General features: G+C 34.0%; 1 protein-coding gene across 3 annotated transcripts in view; it reads right to left on the bottom strand.

Moving 5' to 3' along the window:
* The window catches only part of LOC117124106, a 34848-nt gene that overhangs the window by 10744 nt on the left and 3355 nt on the right, over positions 1 to 20749 (bottom strand). For 2 of the 3 annotated variants that reach the window (XM_033270246.1, XM_033270247.1), the window contains exon 2: positions 12077 to 16566. In XM_033270246.1, the coding sequence (XP_033126137.1) occupies positions 12098 to 16417 (4320 nt within the window). In that variant the 5' untranslated portion in view covers positions 16418 to 16566 and the 3' untranslated portion in view covers positions 12077 to 12097. Of the gene's footprint in view, positions 1 to 5576; positions 7019 to 12076; positions 16567 to 20749 lie in introns of all 3 variants that reach the window. The other variant, XR_004447927.1, reaches the window with a different exon arrangement.

The raw sequence follows: 20749 nt of genomic DNA, 5'->3' as shown, positions 1-20749 counted from the left end.
AAGGAACACCAGCATGGAGAATAATAAGGCTAGTACTTAAGGGGTGGCAATGTAACTTTACACACTAAAATAGAATTATATATTAGCATATTAATGAAGAGAGATACACAGGTAAAACACAACATCTGAACTGTGTAAAGATGTAAACAAAGGCATAGTAGTATTATGATAACATTTGAATGGATGTATTCGGCCAAGAATAATCCACCAAAGTCTGAAGAAGAAATACTGTACAGTATTTCCAGTGGGTCCTTCTGGTGGTGATTGGACAGTACACCAGGAGACAATCCAATAATCTTTTCCGAAGAGTGTACTGCGGTCTTTAAAGTGCACATGGGCCATTTTGCACACAGGACCAATGGCTTAAACGTCTAATCTGAAAGACAGTGCACTTACAAAACTTGCATTTCAGCCCTCCAGCAGAAACACATGGAGACCAATTGAATTGAACCGGAGACCAAGAGACCTCCATGGTTCAGCGCACACAATTTAATCAATTTCACACTTTAATATCAAAATCATAAAAATCAAAACGTTAAGATAAAAGTAAAAAAGTCACAGTTTAAAAAACATTACAGTAGGTGGTATAGAAATCGTAGACACGAAATAATAATCAATCAGAAAATTAATATATATGTTCAAAATTTAACACTTAAAAATATGCACTAAAAAGGCATGTTCTCATTGGGATTTAATTCATGAAATAAACATCCTGAAATATCCATTTCCCATTGTCTGTATTTCATGTCTAGCCTTTGTTGATAAATTATAATTTATGTGCAACCTTTTAAAAGCCTGCTATAAAGTTAATTATCAAGACTATCATTGTATAATGACTAGGGTGTGGCTATGATAACCTGAAGATAATAGAACGCACCTCTTTTGAATAAATAACAAAAGGTATTGTTTGATATAAATTGTGACTCATCCAAACATTTTAACTACCTGTGTGGTATAAAGGTATTATGTGATATTAAAAGGAAATCCGATTATTTAAATATGATACTAAAATATGAATTATAAAGGAAGCATAATATATGGTTGTACTGTGATACAATACACTCTTTTCTTGTCCATGCATACATTAATAAACGAAAGTTCTATACTACTGATGCTACCAAAAAAAGAATTATTGAAACAAGGAAAGATGACTAGGAAATGCTCTTTAATAGCTGTCTCTTATACACATCTAGATGTGTATAAGAGACAGATATATAATACACACACTGTGTCACAAGAATACTAAATATTCAATAAAATCAGCCCGGTTTTATAGTAAAATATGACTATAAATATTTCAATATTATTGATGATATTCTATGCCACTGTGATAAATCTGGAGACATTTTCAATGATGAATGCTCCATGTACTAGGGTAAATCAAGAAGCTTCCAATGAAGCACACATAAAAACATTAGTTTTAGCAAGCAATTCCAAATATTGAAAACACTTTATTAAAGTATTCATCACTGCCATGGTGATATAGTGTGCATGCTGGTGTTGTAAATAAAGAAAGCTCATCTTCAAGTTATTAAAAAAAGCAAATGATTATTATTACAGGTAAAAAAATTATCATCAAATACTCTAGCTTGAACTACATATTAAATGCTGGTAATTAAACATTAATAATATGTATTTTATGTTTTTAAACATTTAAGAAGGGCACATAAGGGTAGAAAGACTTATAATATTAAATATTATTTTGATGGTTCCATAGTTCACAGGTATTTTATAAAATATAAATTACATATTTCTTCTGTTATATTTATTGTAAATATGTAAATGTGTCAATTTTATTGTGATGGGCATTTGAACTTTTTATAATAAAATTTCTGCAATAAGTCTAATAACAATCCATGTCATCAACCGCAATTACAATTCTTTGAAAACTAATCCTTCTTAGATATTAATTACCTCATAGTTAGTTAACACACAAAGTTATGCCAAAGGAAGTAATTTGAAACGAGTCATAAATGTACACTACAGTCCTATCTTGATAATGTAACCTCATACATCTTTTAATTACTTGCCTTCATTAGTAAACATCTACTGTCAACTCAATCAACATTTCCTGGTACTGTACTTAAGAAAGCAAGAATTCTTGGAAAAGTGCCTGCATAATTAATATATCACCATTATTTATTTACTTTGTATCAGTGGCACTGGCTTAACCTGAACTTCATTTAAAACCTTTAAAACCAGGGAGGAATAGTAGCAACTAATACAATAATAAATTAACTAAAAACCACAGTCACGTATGAGTCACATAGGATGATGTAAACAAACCAAAAAAACAATAGAACTTCCAACAACAAAGGAGTACATGTATTCATTTTGTATGCATGAGCCCACATTCTGGACACTCATGATGACATTTCACATATTTAAGAAATATAACACCTTGTAGAAAATTTTATTTTATTTATTTATTTATTTTTTTATGAGATAAAGGTAAACATTATCAGTATTGAGAATTACAAAGCCACATCATGAAGACACATACATGATACACCTTATAATAATAGAATATTACAAGTCATCTTTGCACATTACTTTAATTTAGATCTCAGTAGTTTTGGGAAAACATAAAACCAAGCCTTTAGCCAGGATTTTTATAGGGGGGTTCTTTTTGATACTACAGTAAAAGGGCACTTGCGAGCGAAGCGAGCCCCATTGGCTGGGGGCCAGGGTGCCGCCACGGGCCCCCGGTGGGGTCCAGGGGAAAAGGCGCGGTGGGAGTCCAGGGGGCGAAGCCCCAGGAAGCTCCAGCATTCTAGACATTTACAGGTGTTATGATTTGAGAGGCCATACATTTTTTTTAAATGTATAAATTAAAGAGGTAATTTTTTGAGTTAGGCAAAGATAAAAAAACAAAAAACAAAAACTACTAGTTTAGTACTACAGTACTGGTAAATTAACAAGAGCCTACAGTAGCATGATACAAACTCCAAAGAAACCAGTAGGCCTATGGTTTATTCTTTATTTTTATTCTTTTTAAGAAATAAGAAGTACTGTATGGCTTATAGTACAGTTGCATTATACTGTACTCACTCAAGACAATCAGTTAACATAAAAAGAACCGAAACAAATTTGTATGGTTGGCTGTAGTGTATTATTATCCCGATTATTATTATATATATACAGGTGAAACTATCCCCCGTCGGACACCATCCCGGCATTTCTGAAGGTTTCGGGGCCTGAATGGTCATACTGCACAATAAAATATTGCATCCACAGTCAATATAATATAATGATTTACTAATATGTTTTGTATTGTAGTATATTATTACTATATATACAGGTGTGAAACTATCCAAGGTTTTGGTGCCTAAATGGTCATACTGCACAATAAAATATTGCATCCATAGTAATATAATATATGGTGACTGACGATCGTATCGGGGAGATTGGTGATACGCTCTGCTGCTGCTGCCCTGCCCTGTACCTATTTTTGGCGGTTAGCCCTACACGGTTGTACTGATTAAATGTAAAGGTTGAAAATGCCATATTTTCATTTATTTTTTTTATATTACTAGATAGGCGTAACAATTGGGTTTTAAAGTAGGACTTTTTTTTAAATGATGATAGGCTCTAGGCTAGGCCCAAGGTGTAGGCTAGCCAGCCTTTGTTGAAAGGGCAATTCATGAAAAGGGGGGTTCCCTCGAACCCAACGAACCCCCCTGGCTACGGGCTTGAAAACAGTGAGAATTTCTTCATAAACAGTCAGCAGCCAGTGGTTGTTGGGTCAGTGAGAGGGAAGGGAAGGCATAGAGCTTATTCCCCCAGGCCTGTCGGATATGGCGAGGTTCCTGTTAGCCATGTCTCATTGGACCAGATAAAGTTAGAAAACAAATCTTTGGGATAACTGGGCACTTTTACTGTAAGTGCTGGGGGTGAAGACTCTTCGCTACCTGAACACCAGGATTTTGCTTTTTAGCTCTAACCAAAGCATGGCAGCCCGCTGCCTTCTACCGGAAACTGTCTGGCTCCCTGTTGGAAAGCTCTACCCTCTGAATTTATCAGAGTTACTACTGTCGGTAGTTTCAGTCATTGGTGTTGGGAACAAGGGCCTCCGGGCCGAGGACTTCTTTTCAGTAGAGATGGCAGCCCCCCCCAAACCGAAAAATGTATTTTTATTGCTAGAAAAAAAAAAAAAAAAAAAAAAAAAATCTTGTGTACTGAAATATAATTTAATAACTCAAGAGAAAATTCAATGAAATATATTGTTATGGTAGAGTATTGTTTATTATGTAGTACTGTATTGTTTGTGCCCACAAATGAGTCACCACACCTGTATAACAGATGTTAAAATCATTCAACACCTTTTGTGATTTAATTTACCATTCACACCTGGATCCAGTGTTTCTTTAATAGTGTTATACTGGATAATACCATGGCGATAAGACTACCCTGGATTTCACTTTGAATCTTAACTTCACTAGATGAATATTCCTGCATCTACAATTAGAAAATGATGTCTAATCATACAACAGTTGAACAGTACTGTAACTTGGGGTGAATGTTAGTCGAACCTGTACAGGTCTGGATTGCCCATCTCTCTTTCTTAAGCGTTGGGGCCAGACTACAAATTTTGAGTTTGCCACTCCTCGCAGTGTGTCTGACACGGTACCTTCCTAGCATATGCCGGTACCCATTTATACTCCGGGGTAGAAAGTGGCAAACGTAGATTCTTGCCCAAGGACACAAGCGATTTACACTGCTAGAGTTTCGAACCCCTACCCGTAAGGTTCGGAGTCTGAGCCTCAATCGCTCTGCCAAACGCTTCCTCCTACAGGACTCAACCCATTATATATTAGTTTATACAGTAGGTAGTTTTTATCTTTCTGTAGGCTTATTGGCAAGTTTTATATTAATAAAATTTGTGATCGTTATTGCTTTCAAATTTAACAGGTAGGAGCTACACATGTTCACAGGTTAAAACCACATTTTTGAATCTTTAGCAAGACAGTATTTTTTAGGTGAAAAAAATGTATGTATTTTGTGGTTTGAACCTACCTACAGTACTATTCACCTAATCTACAGATCGATTCTAGCAAACTCCCTTTTAATATTAAATTAAGAAAACAGACAGAGAAAAATTAAGTATTACTCTTATAATATTAAAATTCTATCTGCTTTTTAAAATTTTTTTATTAGGCCATATAAAAAAAAAAGTAGTTGATCATCCCCGCCCGCATTCTATTTTTAGGCCGCATCGATTTATTTATTATTTAATATTTTGGCACAAATTTTATTCATATAATAATTAAGTGTTTACAGTAGTTTGGTTTTGTTGTGCACATTATTTATCAAAAGATGGCAACTGTATTTATTTGAATTTCTAGATACCATGTTAAACTGATTTAGTGTTTTGAGGGTGAGGGTGGCGTTTCAAATAAATACGGTAAAGCGTCTTAGAAAATAAAAAATAAAAAGAGCCTCTTTCTTCCTTTTGTGAAAAATCTAGGACGATCAACTGTTGTTTTTTTTTTTATATGGCCTTATGGTACAGGTATTAGTGCAGGCCTAATGTGATTACGACCATTACTTAATCCTGGTAGTAAGCACCTCCTCACCTGTCTAGCTGCAGGCTACAGTACTGTACTCCTAGCGGCCATGACCAGGGTCAGGCCAAATCCAACGCAAGGTCATTACACAAGTATAGCATCCATATCTGTTACACTTCAAAAGGTTTTGGTTTGTAGCTTCGTGGTTTTCCTTACAGCACCATTGTTCAGATCCGGGAATCAAACAGATTCACAAACTGCTTGAGTTATTCAAACAATTAAAGCACACAATACTATCAAAGACTTCCATTACATATTTTAAAAAACAGTGGTAAAAATAAAAAGAACTGAACCGAAACTAGTAAACCTCAAATTTGTTAAAAGATCACTAATCTGGGGTTTTATAATTTTCACCAAAGAATTAAAATATTCTAGATTTTAGAGACAAAAGAGGGGTTAAATGTATATTGATCAACTTGATCAACACAAAATTAACTCCTTTTGTAGGCCTAGCCTGATAAATAATAGGCCTATTCTCTGAATTCCCATGACACGTACAACAAAAATTTAAATAAATACACGAAAAACAAATCAGAACGCTTAGAAAATCCATGTGAATATGCTTAGTTTGGATTTAGTGTCTTTAGTTCATCAGCTAATGGATTCGCTAGAATTGGAATATTCGACGGCCAACATCATAATCTGACATCCACTGGGACCAATTGAGTTCACAAAGTGACGCTATTGTCTATGATCATCCAATTTTTTAATACAATGATTTTTATTTCTGGTGTTATTGGGATACTGATGTTTAACATTGAACATGTTCTGAAAATTAAGGTAGTGCAATGCACTTTTTCATCTTTTGGTTCTCTTATCTTGAGATGCATAAACAATTCAGTACCTTACTTTATTTTTCCATTATTATATTTGTTTCTTCTATATTTGATTACAATAGCTACAGTATTGTCAGTTTACTATTGTAGAAGAATTTTAATATTGGTACTGATGAAAACACTGAATGATAAATTGCTAACAAACATCATCTTCAAACTAATTACACCAGGTTGAGGAATATATTTAAAAAAAATACACAGAATGAAAAATATGGCAAAGGTGTATTAAGTACATCCCCTTTACTACATCTGGAGTTCAATTAATCACAATAATGTAGGTGTATTTAATTAGGATCATGGTTCACAACATGACAAGAAATAATCTGTAACTCATGACTTCGATCCAGACAACATCAAGTTCACTAGACAAGTTAAAATCACATATGGTACTGGAAAAAATGTGAACCTTAGGAAGTTCACATAGACAAGTTATTATTACTAACAACAGACAGTTTAATTTTTGGATCATACAGCATGGTGAACCTTGGAAAATCAGTTCAGTACTCAGTAACTGACACAAATTTAAATGATGAATTTACTCGTAGAGAAATCAAGCGTCATCTATCCATCGAAGCCTATCAAAAATGTAAACATCTAGATGTTTGGTGATCTGTACTGTAGATTAGGGAAAATAAAAAAACACCTTGTTTAATAGCGTTTCATAATTAATTTTTTTTAGTTTCCTGTTTTAAAATGCCAGTACAGCATTAGGCTAAAGATATTTTGGAAAAATTTACAAATAAAAAAATCAGAGGCAGGTCAAAAGATCCGGATTAAAACGCAGAACTTTGGTTGAAGCAAATCAAAAGTTGGGACATAATGTCATAATCATGACATAATCATGAACTAAAGCATCTAGTCTACAGTAAATTTTACAGGTGAAATTTACCAATTTAAAATAATTTTGGAACTGTTTTGTGTTCTTACAGTACGTTATTTCATTTCTGAAAATTACCAACTTTGGGCATGCTTATGACGTTACTTTGTCGCAAATGTATTACTTCATCCAAATTTAGCGACAGCATCATAATGCCTTGGATTAGGATAATTTGAAGATGAGCTCTTTTCTTCTATCCCATTATCTTTTTATTTGAATGCAATACATAATTCAAAGGCAATACATAATTCAAAGGCAACACATTTCAAAATAATAATAAATAAAATGGTAAAAAAAAAAGAGTGAATTCTTTGTAATCCATGTATTCATACAATAATATCAAATTAGATTAGATGCTACACGTCTTCTTGAATTATTACAAAATTCAAATGTCCTGGGTAATAATAATTATATTTAAAATATTATTCTGATAATGAATTTTGAACAGTTTGTAGATAATACAAAAGCTTGTCACCACAAAAAAAAAACAAAAACAGTCTATTACAGAACTCGGATCATTACAACGTAATTATCATAATTGATAAAGAGTGTTCCATTGCCCAAGTCCATGTTCATTGATATTAAATTATCAACCAAGATTGGAAATCACAAAAACATCATAGTGCACTTAATAACACTATTTATTAAATTAATTCATAAACACTCTGCTGAATAAATATTTAATTTTCAGTTGGTTAAATCAGGATTTGCTTTAGAATGCTAGCAGGGGTGCAGTCAGCTTCTTGATTGACGGAGTGCTAATTTGATTGACTGAATCCTGATTTGATTGACTGAGTGCTGATTTTGTTGTCACAACAAATTAGGAATGTATTAATTCAGAAGGGTGTTCCCTTAAAAAAAAAAAAAAAATCCAGGCTTCGTGAAAACATTCCAAAGTGTGTCTAACCTAACCCTACAGGTATTGTTTCAGGCATTTAGGAATGCACTGAGGTGGTCTGGTGCCCAATGGTGATTCTAAAATAGGGGCAAGAGACACCAAAATATGCTCTGCTTTCAGTCACAAACCTGACTTTTATACCTCCTTGCTTTCCAGGCAGTGAAACTACAGTATTCAGATTATGACCTTTCAATCACACTGTATACAGTCAGGTATTCAGTGGCACTCAGCCATACATACATAAGTATTACAGTACAGTACAATGGATAAATCTGATATAGGCCTAGACTTTTGTCTACAATATGGCTTAAAATGGAGTGAAGCTAGGATTATGACAGGCCATACTGCATTCTGTGCATGCCTAATTATATATGATTTATTGCATTAAACACAATTATGGATAATATATCATTAGCCTTCTGTTGTATGCATCACTGCAATATACTGCTGTTCGGTACACAAGCAAAACATTGATCGAACAATTATCATAAAACTAACAAGAAATAAAAAATACAATTTCGGATATGAATGATAATTGCACAGACCATGCCCATGCACAGACCAACTGAATATAAAAATTGCAGAAGGAAAAATTAATCTATTACAGTATTATCAATTTAACTGTATTTCAAAATGCACACAATTTATAAAAAAAGTTATATTTTCTGCATTTCTCTGTTTATGTTAAACTTTTTTTCAAGAATTTTTAAATTATTTTATAAGGTATTTGAAAGGTGTAAGGAATAAAAGTTAGAACAGTATATATAATAGGCGAAATTTCAAATTCGGCCACCTTTCTACCAACAAGCCACACCCTGTCAGTAGAGGAAATTAATATCAAGATTATGTCTTTGGAAACAGTCCTCAACAAGGTTTCTTTAGAAGATATAAGTAAACTTCCTTGTTTAGAAACAATGCATGATTGTCCATTCTCTCTCTAAAGTCTATGCACCAAGGCTGGGAAAAAAACTAAAAAAAGGACATCTAAAACGGCTCAGAGGAAATGAACAACAAACTGATTTACATAGCAAATGCAATCATCTACACAAAGAATAAGAAATAAAAAGGAGCGAAAATTAGTCAAGTAGATCTCATAATCAAGAATGATATATGAACACACCTTGTGATAAGCATTGGAAATTGAATCAAGAACTACATGTAGGCCTACAGTTCATTAATAAATTGTTTTTATGTTAATTTTAATCAATGAGAAGAATCATTACAGTACATTCTCCTAAAAATATTTTCAAGGATTGAATTGGCAAAACCAAAATCATAACGGATAAATTCCAATAGCAAAAGAAAATGATTTCTCATGGCCGAGTCTGAGGACTGTTCTTTAGTTGCACAGATATCAAACGACCTCTGATATTCAGGATGCAATTCCCAATTAATTTTACCTGTCTCCAATCATGTATTTCCCTTTTCTCATCTGATAAAAAAACTGTCAATATCCTGTCCATTGTTTCATTTTTTTTAGCTTTTATTAAAAAAAAAAATACTGTTAAAAATGACTACAGTATAAACCAAGAAAGATATCAAACATTAAAATGGTTTATGGGTTTAGTAAATTTGCTTTGCTTTCCATTAGTGTTAATTTACATTATCATTTATTTATAATAAAATTGTCAAGCCTAAGTGCTAGTTGATCATAAAACAACTAAAAAATGAGAAAATAAAATAAATACAATTTATTTCATTTAAGGATAAATAAACGATATAATTTATAAGTTTAAAATAAATAACTTACAGTAATACATAACGGTACATACTGAACTCACAAAAAGCCAACAAATATGAATAAAATACATAATAAATTCACTCTGTCAAAAAACTAAAAAATTCATGCATTCACTTATTTCTATTTTGGGCTGTCCATTCAATTATTTAATCATAATTATAAATTAATTCATGTACAGGTATTCATTCACCTTATGATTTAATTATTTCTCATTAGTAATATTCTTTTATACTTCACAGTGGCAGATCAAGGAATGGCTGAAAATGGCACTATTATTACAGTATCTGACTTAAACTTTAGTATAATATTTTCTTTTTTTTTCTCATAATTTGTTTTTAATGTTCAAAAATTTAGGGCGTCAGAGGAGGTGGCTGGGCCCCTCCTTCAATCCTAATGCTTCAATACTTCTTTAACTCTTTTTTCCCTATCTGAAAGCACATAAATTTTACTTACCAAACATTAAATGGAAATTAGACATTTGTTTTTTTATGTTAAAATGTAGAAAACCTATCAAATCTAAATGAAAAGGCCGATGAAAAGCTTTGGGGAGAAATTATTAATAAAATGTATTCAGAACAAGGGAATATTTTCATCTAAATTGTATTCTAAAAAAAAATGCAAATTACCAAATACTGTACTACTACATGATAATTGATATAAGAAACTATCATATTAAATGTAAAACAACACTGGGCTAACAACCCCTCGCTCCACCACTAACTAAATAACGATAAAGAGGGGAAGTTACATGATCCTTCAGTTGTAATGTGACTTTCATCGGAGATTACTGATTTCCTGTATTATGGACAGAGTTCCTAGCTAAACGGGAACACACTCCTAACCACCATCACAAACCTGTACACATACAGTACAGTACTTAAAAGTTGGTTTGGAACATGTCATTGGCATAGCCACGAGCATTACTAGTATCACTCCTATTATAAGGATTCACTAAACAAAAAATACACAGTTGCTTGACTCTGTCTACGATACACACAATAGAACACAGAACAGTGGGCAGATGCTCTGCCTAACAATTGTGCTGCTTTTCATTTCAAAATAGATAATAATACAGAATTTTGCAAAAGGAGGGTACAGTATACAGTGTCATTAAAATCTGAATTGATTCAGCACACTTAACATTCCAAAATTTCAACCAAGTGGAAATGTCCAAAACAACGTTGATACAGAAAAAATATGGACTAACTACTACTCAGTACAGACATATGTCTTCCCTATTGATGATCAATTTATGTGTACTCCGATCGTTTACTTATATTACAATATTCCTGACCTAAATACCCATGAAAAGAAACAATACAAGATGATTTACAAGCATTATAATCAATTTCTACCAGTATATTTACATAAATAAACTACTATACCATACTATGTTTTACAACCAGAACGTGATCTATTTCATTCATAGAATATTTTGGTCAGCGTTATAGCATGTCAGTTGAGATATATACCACTTTCATGTTGTTTTTAGTTTTTATTGTTTAGTGCCAGTCAACTAAGACTGACTCAGTTTTGTTTCCACTGGTCAGTTTTAACTACCAATATGAGAATCGCTAGTGAAATCTTGTAATGTATAATGTCATATGGACAACTTTGTTGTGCAGCATTTTTACATCAAACCAAAGTGATAGATTTTTTATTAAACAGTACTGTAGTATGTCTCAAATGTTTATATACATAATTTATTTTAATAAAATTAAAATTAAGTAGACATTCAAGTACAACCTACTGTATATGGTATAAGACCTTCAATTCAACCTTGCAATGTTACACTACCCTGGATTGGGCACGGTGACTGATGACAACCCCAATCCCCCTCCAAAAAAAAAAAAAAAAAATAGGCTGAAATAACATTGTTGTTCCACAAATACCAGTATTAAAAACATGAATAAAACTTTACCATAAAATAAACTGTATTTGGCTGTTGATTAAACTATTTTATGGAGAATGTGCAGTACCTTGAGTTTTCTAAGAATAATGTAGAATGCAGTACAACTGTTCGGAAATGTTGAAACTTTTCTCAATGAAAATGCAATTCTAAAATTAATATTCATCCATCAAAAACTGCACTTAATGAATCTTTGAGTAACGATCGAAAAAAACTAAAATATGAGAGATATTTAAAATATAGCTTACCTAAAAAAATGTGTGACTGTTTCAAAGTTGAGTCTTTGCTTTTTTACACTGACACAGCCATTTTATGACTTTGGCGTTGCGTGTAATAATCGATGAAGTGTTGTCAGGAATTTTCTTCAGTTTCTTGGTCAATCCACTCTCACTGACGCGACTGCCTTCCGACATAACATCCGAGTCAGCGTCTTGATTGTCATCGTTGAGCGCTTCCATGTACATTGTATGGAATACGTCATCAAGTTCATGTTCAGATTGCACGGTGACTAGGATGTTATCATCAAGTCCCATCTGCTCAAAAAACGTGTCCAATTCGGAGAGTGAGTTCCGCCGAGATGAAGGAGTTTGCGGGACACTTACATCTGAGGACGAACCCCAAGAATTTCTTCTCCTAAGGTGCTGTTTCCGTTTCAAAGAGTTATAATGACTACCTGTTTCAATATTTGTGTTAGGTTTCTCCTCAATTTTTGAGTCTAAATATTGTGGTTTTTCCATCTTTAATACCATATTCCGTTTTTCAAATAATTCCTTTGAGTTTCTTCTAACTTTCATTGCAGATTGTTCCTCACGTTGTAAAACAGATTTTAATGTAGCTTCGACTAAAGTATCTGTGGACATTTCTTCAGCAGGCTTATCATCCGATATAAAAACAGAATCAGGACCATCTTTCTGGTGGAATGTTGGTGTACAAGTTGAAACCTCACGACTAATGTCTGAAGTTGCAACACTACGAGAGGTAACACTGGGGCTTGAAAAACTGCACATAATTGGCGGTGAGTTTTTAGATGAATTCAATTTCGCTAATGCCTCATGAACTTCACCTACACTGGCTTGCCGCGTTCGAAGTTCATTTTCAGTCGATATTTTTCCAGACTGTTCATTACACTGCAGGTTCTGATTGTAGTTAGCATTACTTTGCTGAGGTTTAATTCTACTAACGAAAGAATTTTCAACCTCAATTACCCCCGCTTCTACAATATTTTTTTCTTGATGTGATATTTTACCATTATTGTTTCCTTCATTGGGTTTTCTGTATGTCTTCATTCCTTCAGTCCGAATGATTAGTAATTCCTTAGCGGTGGGTGTATTATCAACATTCCTTGTGTTACAAAATTGCACATTGCTCTCACCATCTTGACTGGGAAACTTACTGTCCTGTTTTTCTCTCCCTGAAGTTGAACTTTTTTTATATTGTTGATTCAGAAGTTTTTGTTTATTTTCTTTAAGTGCTTTCTTATAAAGTTCTTTGGAGTCCTTTTCCCTTCTTCGCTCCCTAGAAACATGATCATTCCAACTGTTGACACGCTTAACAACGGGACGGAAAAAACGGTCCATCTTGATTTCTTGTTCGTATTCAGTCTGGCTTATAGAACTATAGGACTTTTTATGCTGGTATGGGTAGGCAGAATAGATAGGCCTAGAAACTTCAGCAGTTGAAGTACAGCCCTGGCCTCTGGATGGGCTTTGCTCTATCCTTCCTTCCTGATTCACACTTGAAAGAACATTAACAGTATCAAATACCAGTAAATTCCTAGCAGATGGCTTACTGGTTGCTGATAAATATTCATGAGATGGAGTCCTCCAATCATCTGTCCTTTCAGTTAAACATTCAGGATTTGCTTGACTTCTTGTGGGAGGAGCCACACTACCGAATTGCTTGTAGCCCTTTTCTGTCCAATCAGTGCTCACAGATAATGAATATTCATAAGGTCTATGTCTGAGACCAGCAGTAAGTGGTTTCATGGATGACTTACTTTTACTGCTTAGCTGATTTACCTCAGACCCGGATAATGAATATTCATTAAAAACTTGAGTAGGCTGGCCATGATTTTGTTGGTATTCACTACAATTTTGTTCATGAGGTATCTTTACAGGGTTCATAACATAATTAAGTTGATTGGATTTTAGCTCATTAGCCCCAAGCATGTTACCCGGATTTGACCTCAACATCTTTCTACCAATATCATATCCATCATCAATATCACCAATTGATTTCACAGCTGTCTGAATCTCCTGTACTGGGGAGGTTGTTGACCTGCTGGAATGAAACTTGCTTTGCATATGATTCAACATATCTACTGATGTCTCTTTCTGTTCACGTCCTACCCTTTGTAATTGTTTTAAATTCTCCATCTGTTTATCATTTTCAACATTCAATTTGGATATTTCTGAGCAAACACTATCTGATGAAATGGAAGACTTTTTCCTGGGGTGAAATATTACAGGCTTATACTTCTTGGTAAAAGGATGAGCGCTTGGTCCAAATGAAAGCTTTGGAATTGCGCTAATATGCGCTTCATCATGCTTATATATAGATATTTCATTACCATGAACAGATATTTTGATTTGATCTTCATTTTTTACACTGGATGCCATTCCATCCAGGCCCATAGCCTGTCCATGTGTGTTTGTGTATTCTTCTCCTTTATTGTAGGATTTTGTATCAGCTGCTAATTTGATTCCAGTCCTTTCAGAGTCATTCCTTTGATTTTGTAAGTCCTTAGGTTGGAGAGGCTGACCTGCTTTGCTTTTCTTCTTTAAAATTAAATGTGTAGATTTTAAATCATCTTTATGTTCTACCTTCCTTAATACACTGTCGTTAAGCTGCTTCTTAACGATTAACTTTTTACTGGGCTTTTTTGGAATTGCTGGTTTTGCCATCACAATTGATGGATCCTGAGGCTTAACAATTGCCTTTGGTTCTTGTTTCTCAGGCCTCAAATGTCGTAAGAATCGTGTTTCACTGGTCTGAACACCAAGCTTCTTGGCACATGATATGACTTCATGCTTAGAATTGACATCTAAATTGCTCTCCCACACTTCAGGATTTGAATTTTGTTTGTAGTGAATCGAGTTGTGTTGTGATATAACTTGTATGCGGTTATCATCTTTCCTAGAGACCTTAGAAATATCTGTAGTCATTTGTGGAGAGGTTTCCTGTTTCAACCATGCTCTGATGTTCGCATCAGGTGCTGATCTTTGTCGTACATGCTTCTTGACAAATCCTTCAGAACTTCTGGAACCAAAAGCTGCTTTAGTGGACAGTTCAGATGAGTCCGCTCTCTTCTTATCAGTGATGGTTCCTCCTGAAGGAAAATGGTGGAAACTACGACTCATGACCATCTTTTGTTCACCATCACTCTTTTGCTTATGTGTTTGGACCCCAACACCGAGTCTTTCAGCACAACTGGGCTTATCCATATTATGGGAAATGCCAATGGATACTGCAGGGATTGCATTGCTCTCATTATTTGCCAACCTGTTCATTGCACTACTAAGTAAACTGTTGCCAACACCACTTTCGATGTCTAACTTTTTCGGTTTTAAAAGCTCAGTGGAAGTCACTCCAATAACAACTTTACTTTTGTCTCTGACAGGTCTTCCGATGTCTGCTTTCTGCTGTAATCCTTCACTATTTGATGGCATGGTGTTGGTGCTACCATGGGATAAAAGAGGTTTTGCCTCTATGATTCTTCTAGTAACATGCTTTTCTTGATTGACAGCATCAAATGAATTGTTATTTTCTTGAGAGCTAATGTAAGCATTATTTTTCTGTCCAACATGTTGAGAGCCCAATTTGATTGATTCTTCTTGGATTTGAATTCCCTTAGATGTGATATTGCTAGCCCCTTTTTGGTTTTCTTTACCATGGCTCATTTTTATACTTGTTGGTTTCGGTGGTTTTGGTGGTTTCTCCGGGTGGGTATGAGGCTTGGAGCTATAATTCTCAATTTTGCAAGGTGTTTGAGAGGGTACCTTTTGAAGGTCTTGATATTTAATTGCACTTGAATTCTTGGAAACATTTCTGTCAGTTTTCGAGAAGAAACTTATCCGGTTCAGAACCCTTCCCGTTGGAATGTCATTAAAACTATCTCCTTTACTTTGTTCGCTAGGATCATTAGTACTTTCATCTAAAGATTCATCCGATGGAAACAATGTCAGAACAAATCTTGGTTTCACATTAGGCCTTTCAACACTCCTAGCACGTTTCATCCTTTCCCGTTGCTCTTCAGATCTCCTGCTCCTTCGTGTTGCCTCAAATATACAAGTATCATCCCGAATTTGTTTATGCCTGTCATCTTCATTGGGCACTCCTTTGCTGCCATCGAGAAGACCTTTTTTATTTTTATTGTAATATTCAAGTCTATGGCTCAATACATTAGAACCGATATGATTCTCTCCACTTGTTACAAGTTTATTCTCTCCCCTACCTTCGAATAGTTGTTCTACAGCTGACGCACTTCGTTTCTGTGGCTGACTTGAGGTATTTCGTCTGAAATAATTTGGACTTTTGTTTAGGACTTTCAGTGGAGTCTTCTTCTTGATAATGTCATCATCGAACGCCATAATCACCCCAATGTTTCACCAGCTCACACCAGAAAACCTACACCACAGCCACCTATAATCGGAATATTGTTCACTCAGCATTTCCCAGTAATTACCATCTGTTCATTAAATTTGTTATTCATCCACGAGTCTTCATTAGTTGGCATGATCTGTGAACAAAAGACGAAAATCAACGTAACAATTGCATCTATTAAGCTTGTGCATTCATGTTTAAATTCTTCCATTCCGATTGGAAGCAGCCTTGTACAGTATATAAATTCAAATGATACACCCAACTAACAGGATTCAAAACTGAAAAATCCATTATAAGATTAGGATAGCCAGATGAAAATTATACCAGAAGGTGATGTTAGTTCTACACTTGATGCTACACAAATTCTAATAAATCACCTAGATATATATGGAAGATTCCAACGTACACTTTTGAGTGCATTATGAATACTTTACCTTTGAACATGAATGATGACTGACTTTCGTCTTTTATTCAGTATTATTGACATAAACCATAATGTATATATGTTAAGGGCTAAGAAATGTAAACAAATGTTAAAAAACAGACAGAATTATTACGTGATAGCAATCAGTTAGTCAGAACTTAATATAGTAACTCTCTGCTACAGGATGAAATATTTGAAATTGAAAATACAACAGGATACTATATACAGCAGTGCATGTCCTCAACTATAATTATTAGAAGTCCCATTTGCTAACGGTATGTTCCGATGCACATCAAAAATATTATTCAATTGGCAGTGAAATGGATGAACAGCATTCTTTAGTTGACTTTGAGTGCTGCTAATGTTTAATTCAACCCAATATATTTCACTTGTTTGGATTAAATAATGATACAAAGTCAGGAAGATGCTGTACTAACATTGGATGTAATTTAAAAGTTGATATTGGATAATTACTAAGTAAATCACTCAACACTTAAAGCCCCATTCCCGGCAAAATTTCAGTTCTTAAGAAAAATTAGTTATAAAGATTTATAAATATAATACGAAATTGCTAGTTTAACTAAATTTAGACATTCCTAAACATGAAAAAAAAATGTAAAATAACACTGAAATTTGATTTTTTTGTTGTTTTGTTGTTTCACACAAAAAATACAAGATAAATTTGTTATGTTTGATTTTGCGATAGGCCTGCGAAGAAACATTAGCCTAGCAGCTAGGTCTAGCCTTTCCTTGATTTAGGTTCTGTTATCATCCAAAAAAATGTCCAACCTGATACAGTATTTTCCGTTGCTAGTATTGACAATTGTGAAATACATTATTTCATTGGAATTATTTCAAATTTATTTAAAAAAATCATTCTTCATTTATGCCAATATTTCTCCACGGTTATAATAGATTAATGCCTGCATCTTTTTCTATTTTAGGGCTTTAAAGTACTGTAAAATCCAGTCTAGTGTTATTGTGTACAGTGTATACCCAGTTAGTTTATTACTACAATACAGGTCGAATCCAGAGATGTCCAAAAGGGGGCTAATCTTAAAGTGATACCATTATGGGCCTTTTAAATTTTATGAAAACTTTATTTCCCCGCATTTAAAATTGTGTTCATTCATACAGTTAGCAGCATCATTTCAGTAGTCAATTTGAATGTTACGGACAACCAGCACATACTCTGTAAACCAAACATGATTAAAAAATAAAAAATTTGTATGTGATGCGCATAAGACAGAGTCCTGTTTATTTGTTGTAATTTGCCATTTTAAATCTCGTCTTTATACGTGAAAATATGGTACTGCTACGGTTTTCTGATCGGTTTGGTAGCCTTTCTGATGCAAAATTTGTATTCAGCGTGAATCCACCAAAACACCTACACTATTATGTGTAGGTTTGGAATGAACGTGTCAGAAATTTGGTTTGGAATTTTAAATTATTAATATGTCAGAAAAATTTTAACAACATTTTTGTCAATGGCCTTGTTAGAAAACAAATGCTATTTATAAATAATGTTAAACATAAGCAAAGATAAATTCTTGTTCTCATGTTTTTGTTCAACTATTTTTACTTTACAGTTTTGTGTTAAAGTGTGTGTATGTGTAATTCTAACAGGAATGGATCAAACTCACGAATGTTTCATGCCCTGAGACAGTGTCATGATCTTTCCCTCCACTGTACTGTATTCACCAAAGTTACTCCTGGTAAGAGCCTAGCTTCCTTGAACACACCATTTTTAAAAGTACTGTACACAGGCATACCCAGGGAATCCTTTTTTCAATTCAAAAACAATATGACCCTTTTCAACCTGACATGTTCACCTGTAGCAGGCACCGCCAATCAAACAGCAACTTTTCAATACATGCCAATTCAAAGCCAGTCTTTGATTTTATTTTTTTTTTGCTGAAAGTATTGTAATAAAAATTGGCTGGACAACTCATTCTAACATATCTTGGGATGGCTGGGCTTCTGACCGGGGAAACCCTGGTGTAAAATTGTGTGTAAAAAACCTATATCATACTAGAGAAACTACAGAAATCAAACTTTCTGTTTTTATCAATCACCAACAAGACGTGACCCATCAATTAACAATATTATTGTCTATTTTCAATCTGAGCATCATTTGAGTTTCAATTAGATTCCAATTTTTATGAATTTGCAAGCATGGGACTTGTAAGTTCTATTAAAATTCCTACCCCTAGAGGGGCATGCCCCTGAAAATATTTTCCCCTAGATCCTTGAAATGCATTCTCCTCTAATTTCAGAAGTATTTTTAAAACAGATCTGATTTTTTTTTCTTGAGAATTAGACCGTCCATGAGCCAATTGTGGTGATGCAGGCCCGTAGGCAGGGGGGTTTTTAGGGGTGGGGGCGAACCCCCTTTTTCAGCGAACCCCCTTTTGCCAGTGAACCCCTCAGCCAGAAAATTATCCCCTGTTTCCAAAATAGTGCAATTTATTAGAAAATGGGAGTATTTTTGTCGCTATCGATCGTAGTCCGATCGTAGAAATCAAAACATAGCTGCAGCCAGCTGAATGACGTAACCAGCAAGACTTAAAAATGAATGAGAGGTTTGTTGCCTACGCTATTTGACCAATCGCGTGCTCCGGAGTTTATTTACTTTGGCACGACATCATCACAAAAGTTTGGGCGCTCGACATTTTTTATTTTTCTGGGATCGAGGATATGCGACACGCCAAAAATAGCCTAGGAGGATGAAGCACCGAGAAAGGATAACCGATTTTTTTGCTTCAAGGCCAGCAACGAAGAATTCACGAAATTTAAGAAGTTAGAAAATTCACCCTTGTTTTCACCACATGCTCATGATACTGCCTGGCGGCGGGACCGGTGTACTTTTTCGGGCTAGGACCTAGGTCTAGCGTTGCTAGGTAGGGTAGGGTCATAGCCTATGAGGCCTATTATTTGCGAACGATTTTATTATTTATTTTGTAATCGAACTAGCATAGGCCAGGGCCTAGGCTAGCTAGGCTAGCAAGGAAATATACTTGGTAATGTTTTCACGCTTCGTCAGAATTAACTGACATTATTCATAATAATATATATTTATTATTTTTTCTCAATATATCTCATTTAAACCAAGACAGCTCTTAAATTATTGTTTATTTTCACCGTGCTATTGTTTTTTTACATAAACTGGTTCTTAAACATGTACATTTGTAGCATTATAATTATGTCTGGTTTTTTTTTTCAATATTACTGTGCAAGTATATTTACATATTTGGTTCTGTAACTTGTAAATATAATAACATTTTTCCTTGCCCTAACTCTATATATTTCCATTGGAACTTAACATTTAAGTTATTTTGGTAAAAAAGTAAAATGTAGGGCTGTCAGTTCCTATTTAGTATTGTTTCTTCATTTCTGCAATAACTAAAATATTATTTGCAATATTTCTCTTTTAAGCAAAGACCTTTTACATACCTCCATATTTTAATACTGGTATTTAGCGAACTCATAATGTGCAAGTTCTGTGTTTTGTACAGTCACCTAGTGGGTATTGCTAATTTTATCCCAGTTATATTTTTAGAGATAACATTACATAGTAGCATTAAAATGTTTGTTTCACAATAAACATTTACGTTCTAAATCCTGTATTGGAAAAAGTAGTCTTCTTATCTTATTTTTAAAATTGTGTAAGAAGTATTTAAAGCCCCATTCCCGGCAAAATTTCAATTTTTAAGAAAAATCTAATTTTTGTATAATGTTATAAAGATTTATAAATATAATACGGAATTGCTAGTTTAACTGAATTTAGACATTCCTAAGAATGAAAAAAATGTAAAATAAGACTGAAATTTGATTTTTTGTGTTCCACATATCACACATAAAAACGGCCGACATGATATTTTCCGTTGCTAGTATT

The sequence above is a fragment of the Anneissia japonica genome, unplaced genomic scaffold (genome assembly GCF_011630105.1).
Source record: "Anneissia japonica isolate Jap-2015-1 unplaced genomic scaffold, ASM1163010v1 scaffold288194_len294098_cov161, whole genome shotgun sequence".
Lineage (NCBI taxonomy): Eukaryota > Metazoa > Echinodermata > Crinoidea > Comatulida > Comatulidae > Anneissia > Anneissia japonica.
This window is presented reverse-complemented; position numbering and strand designations above follow the sequence as displayed.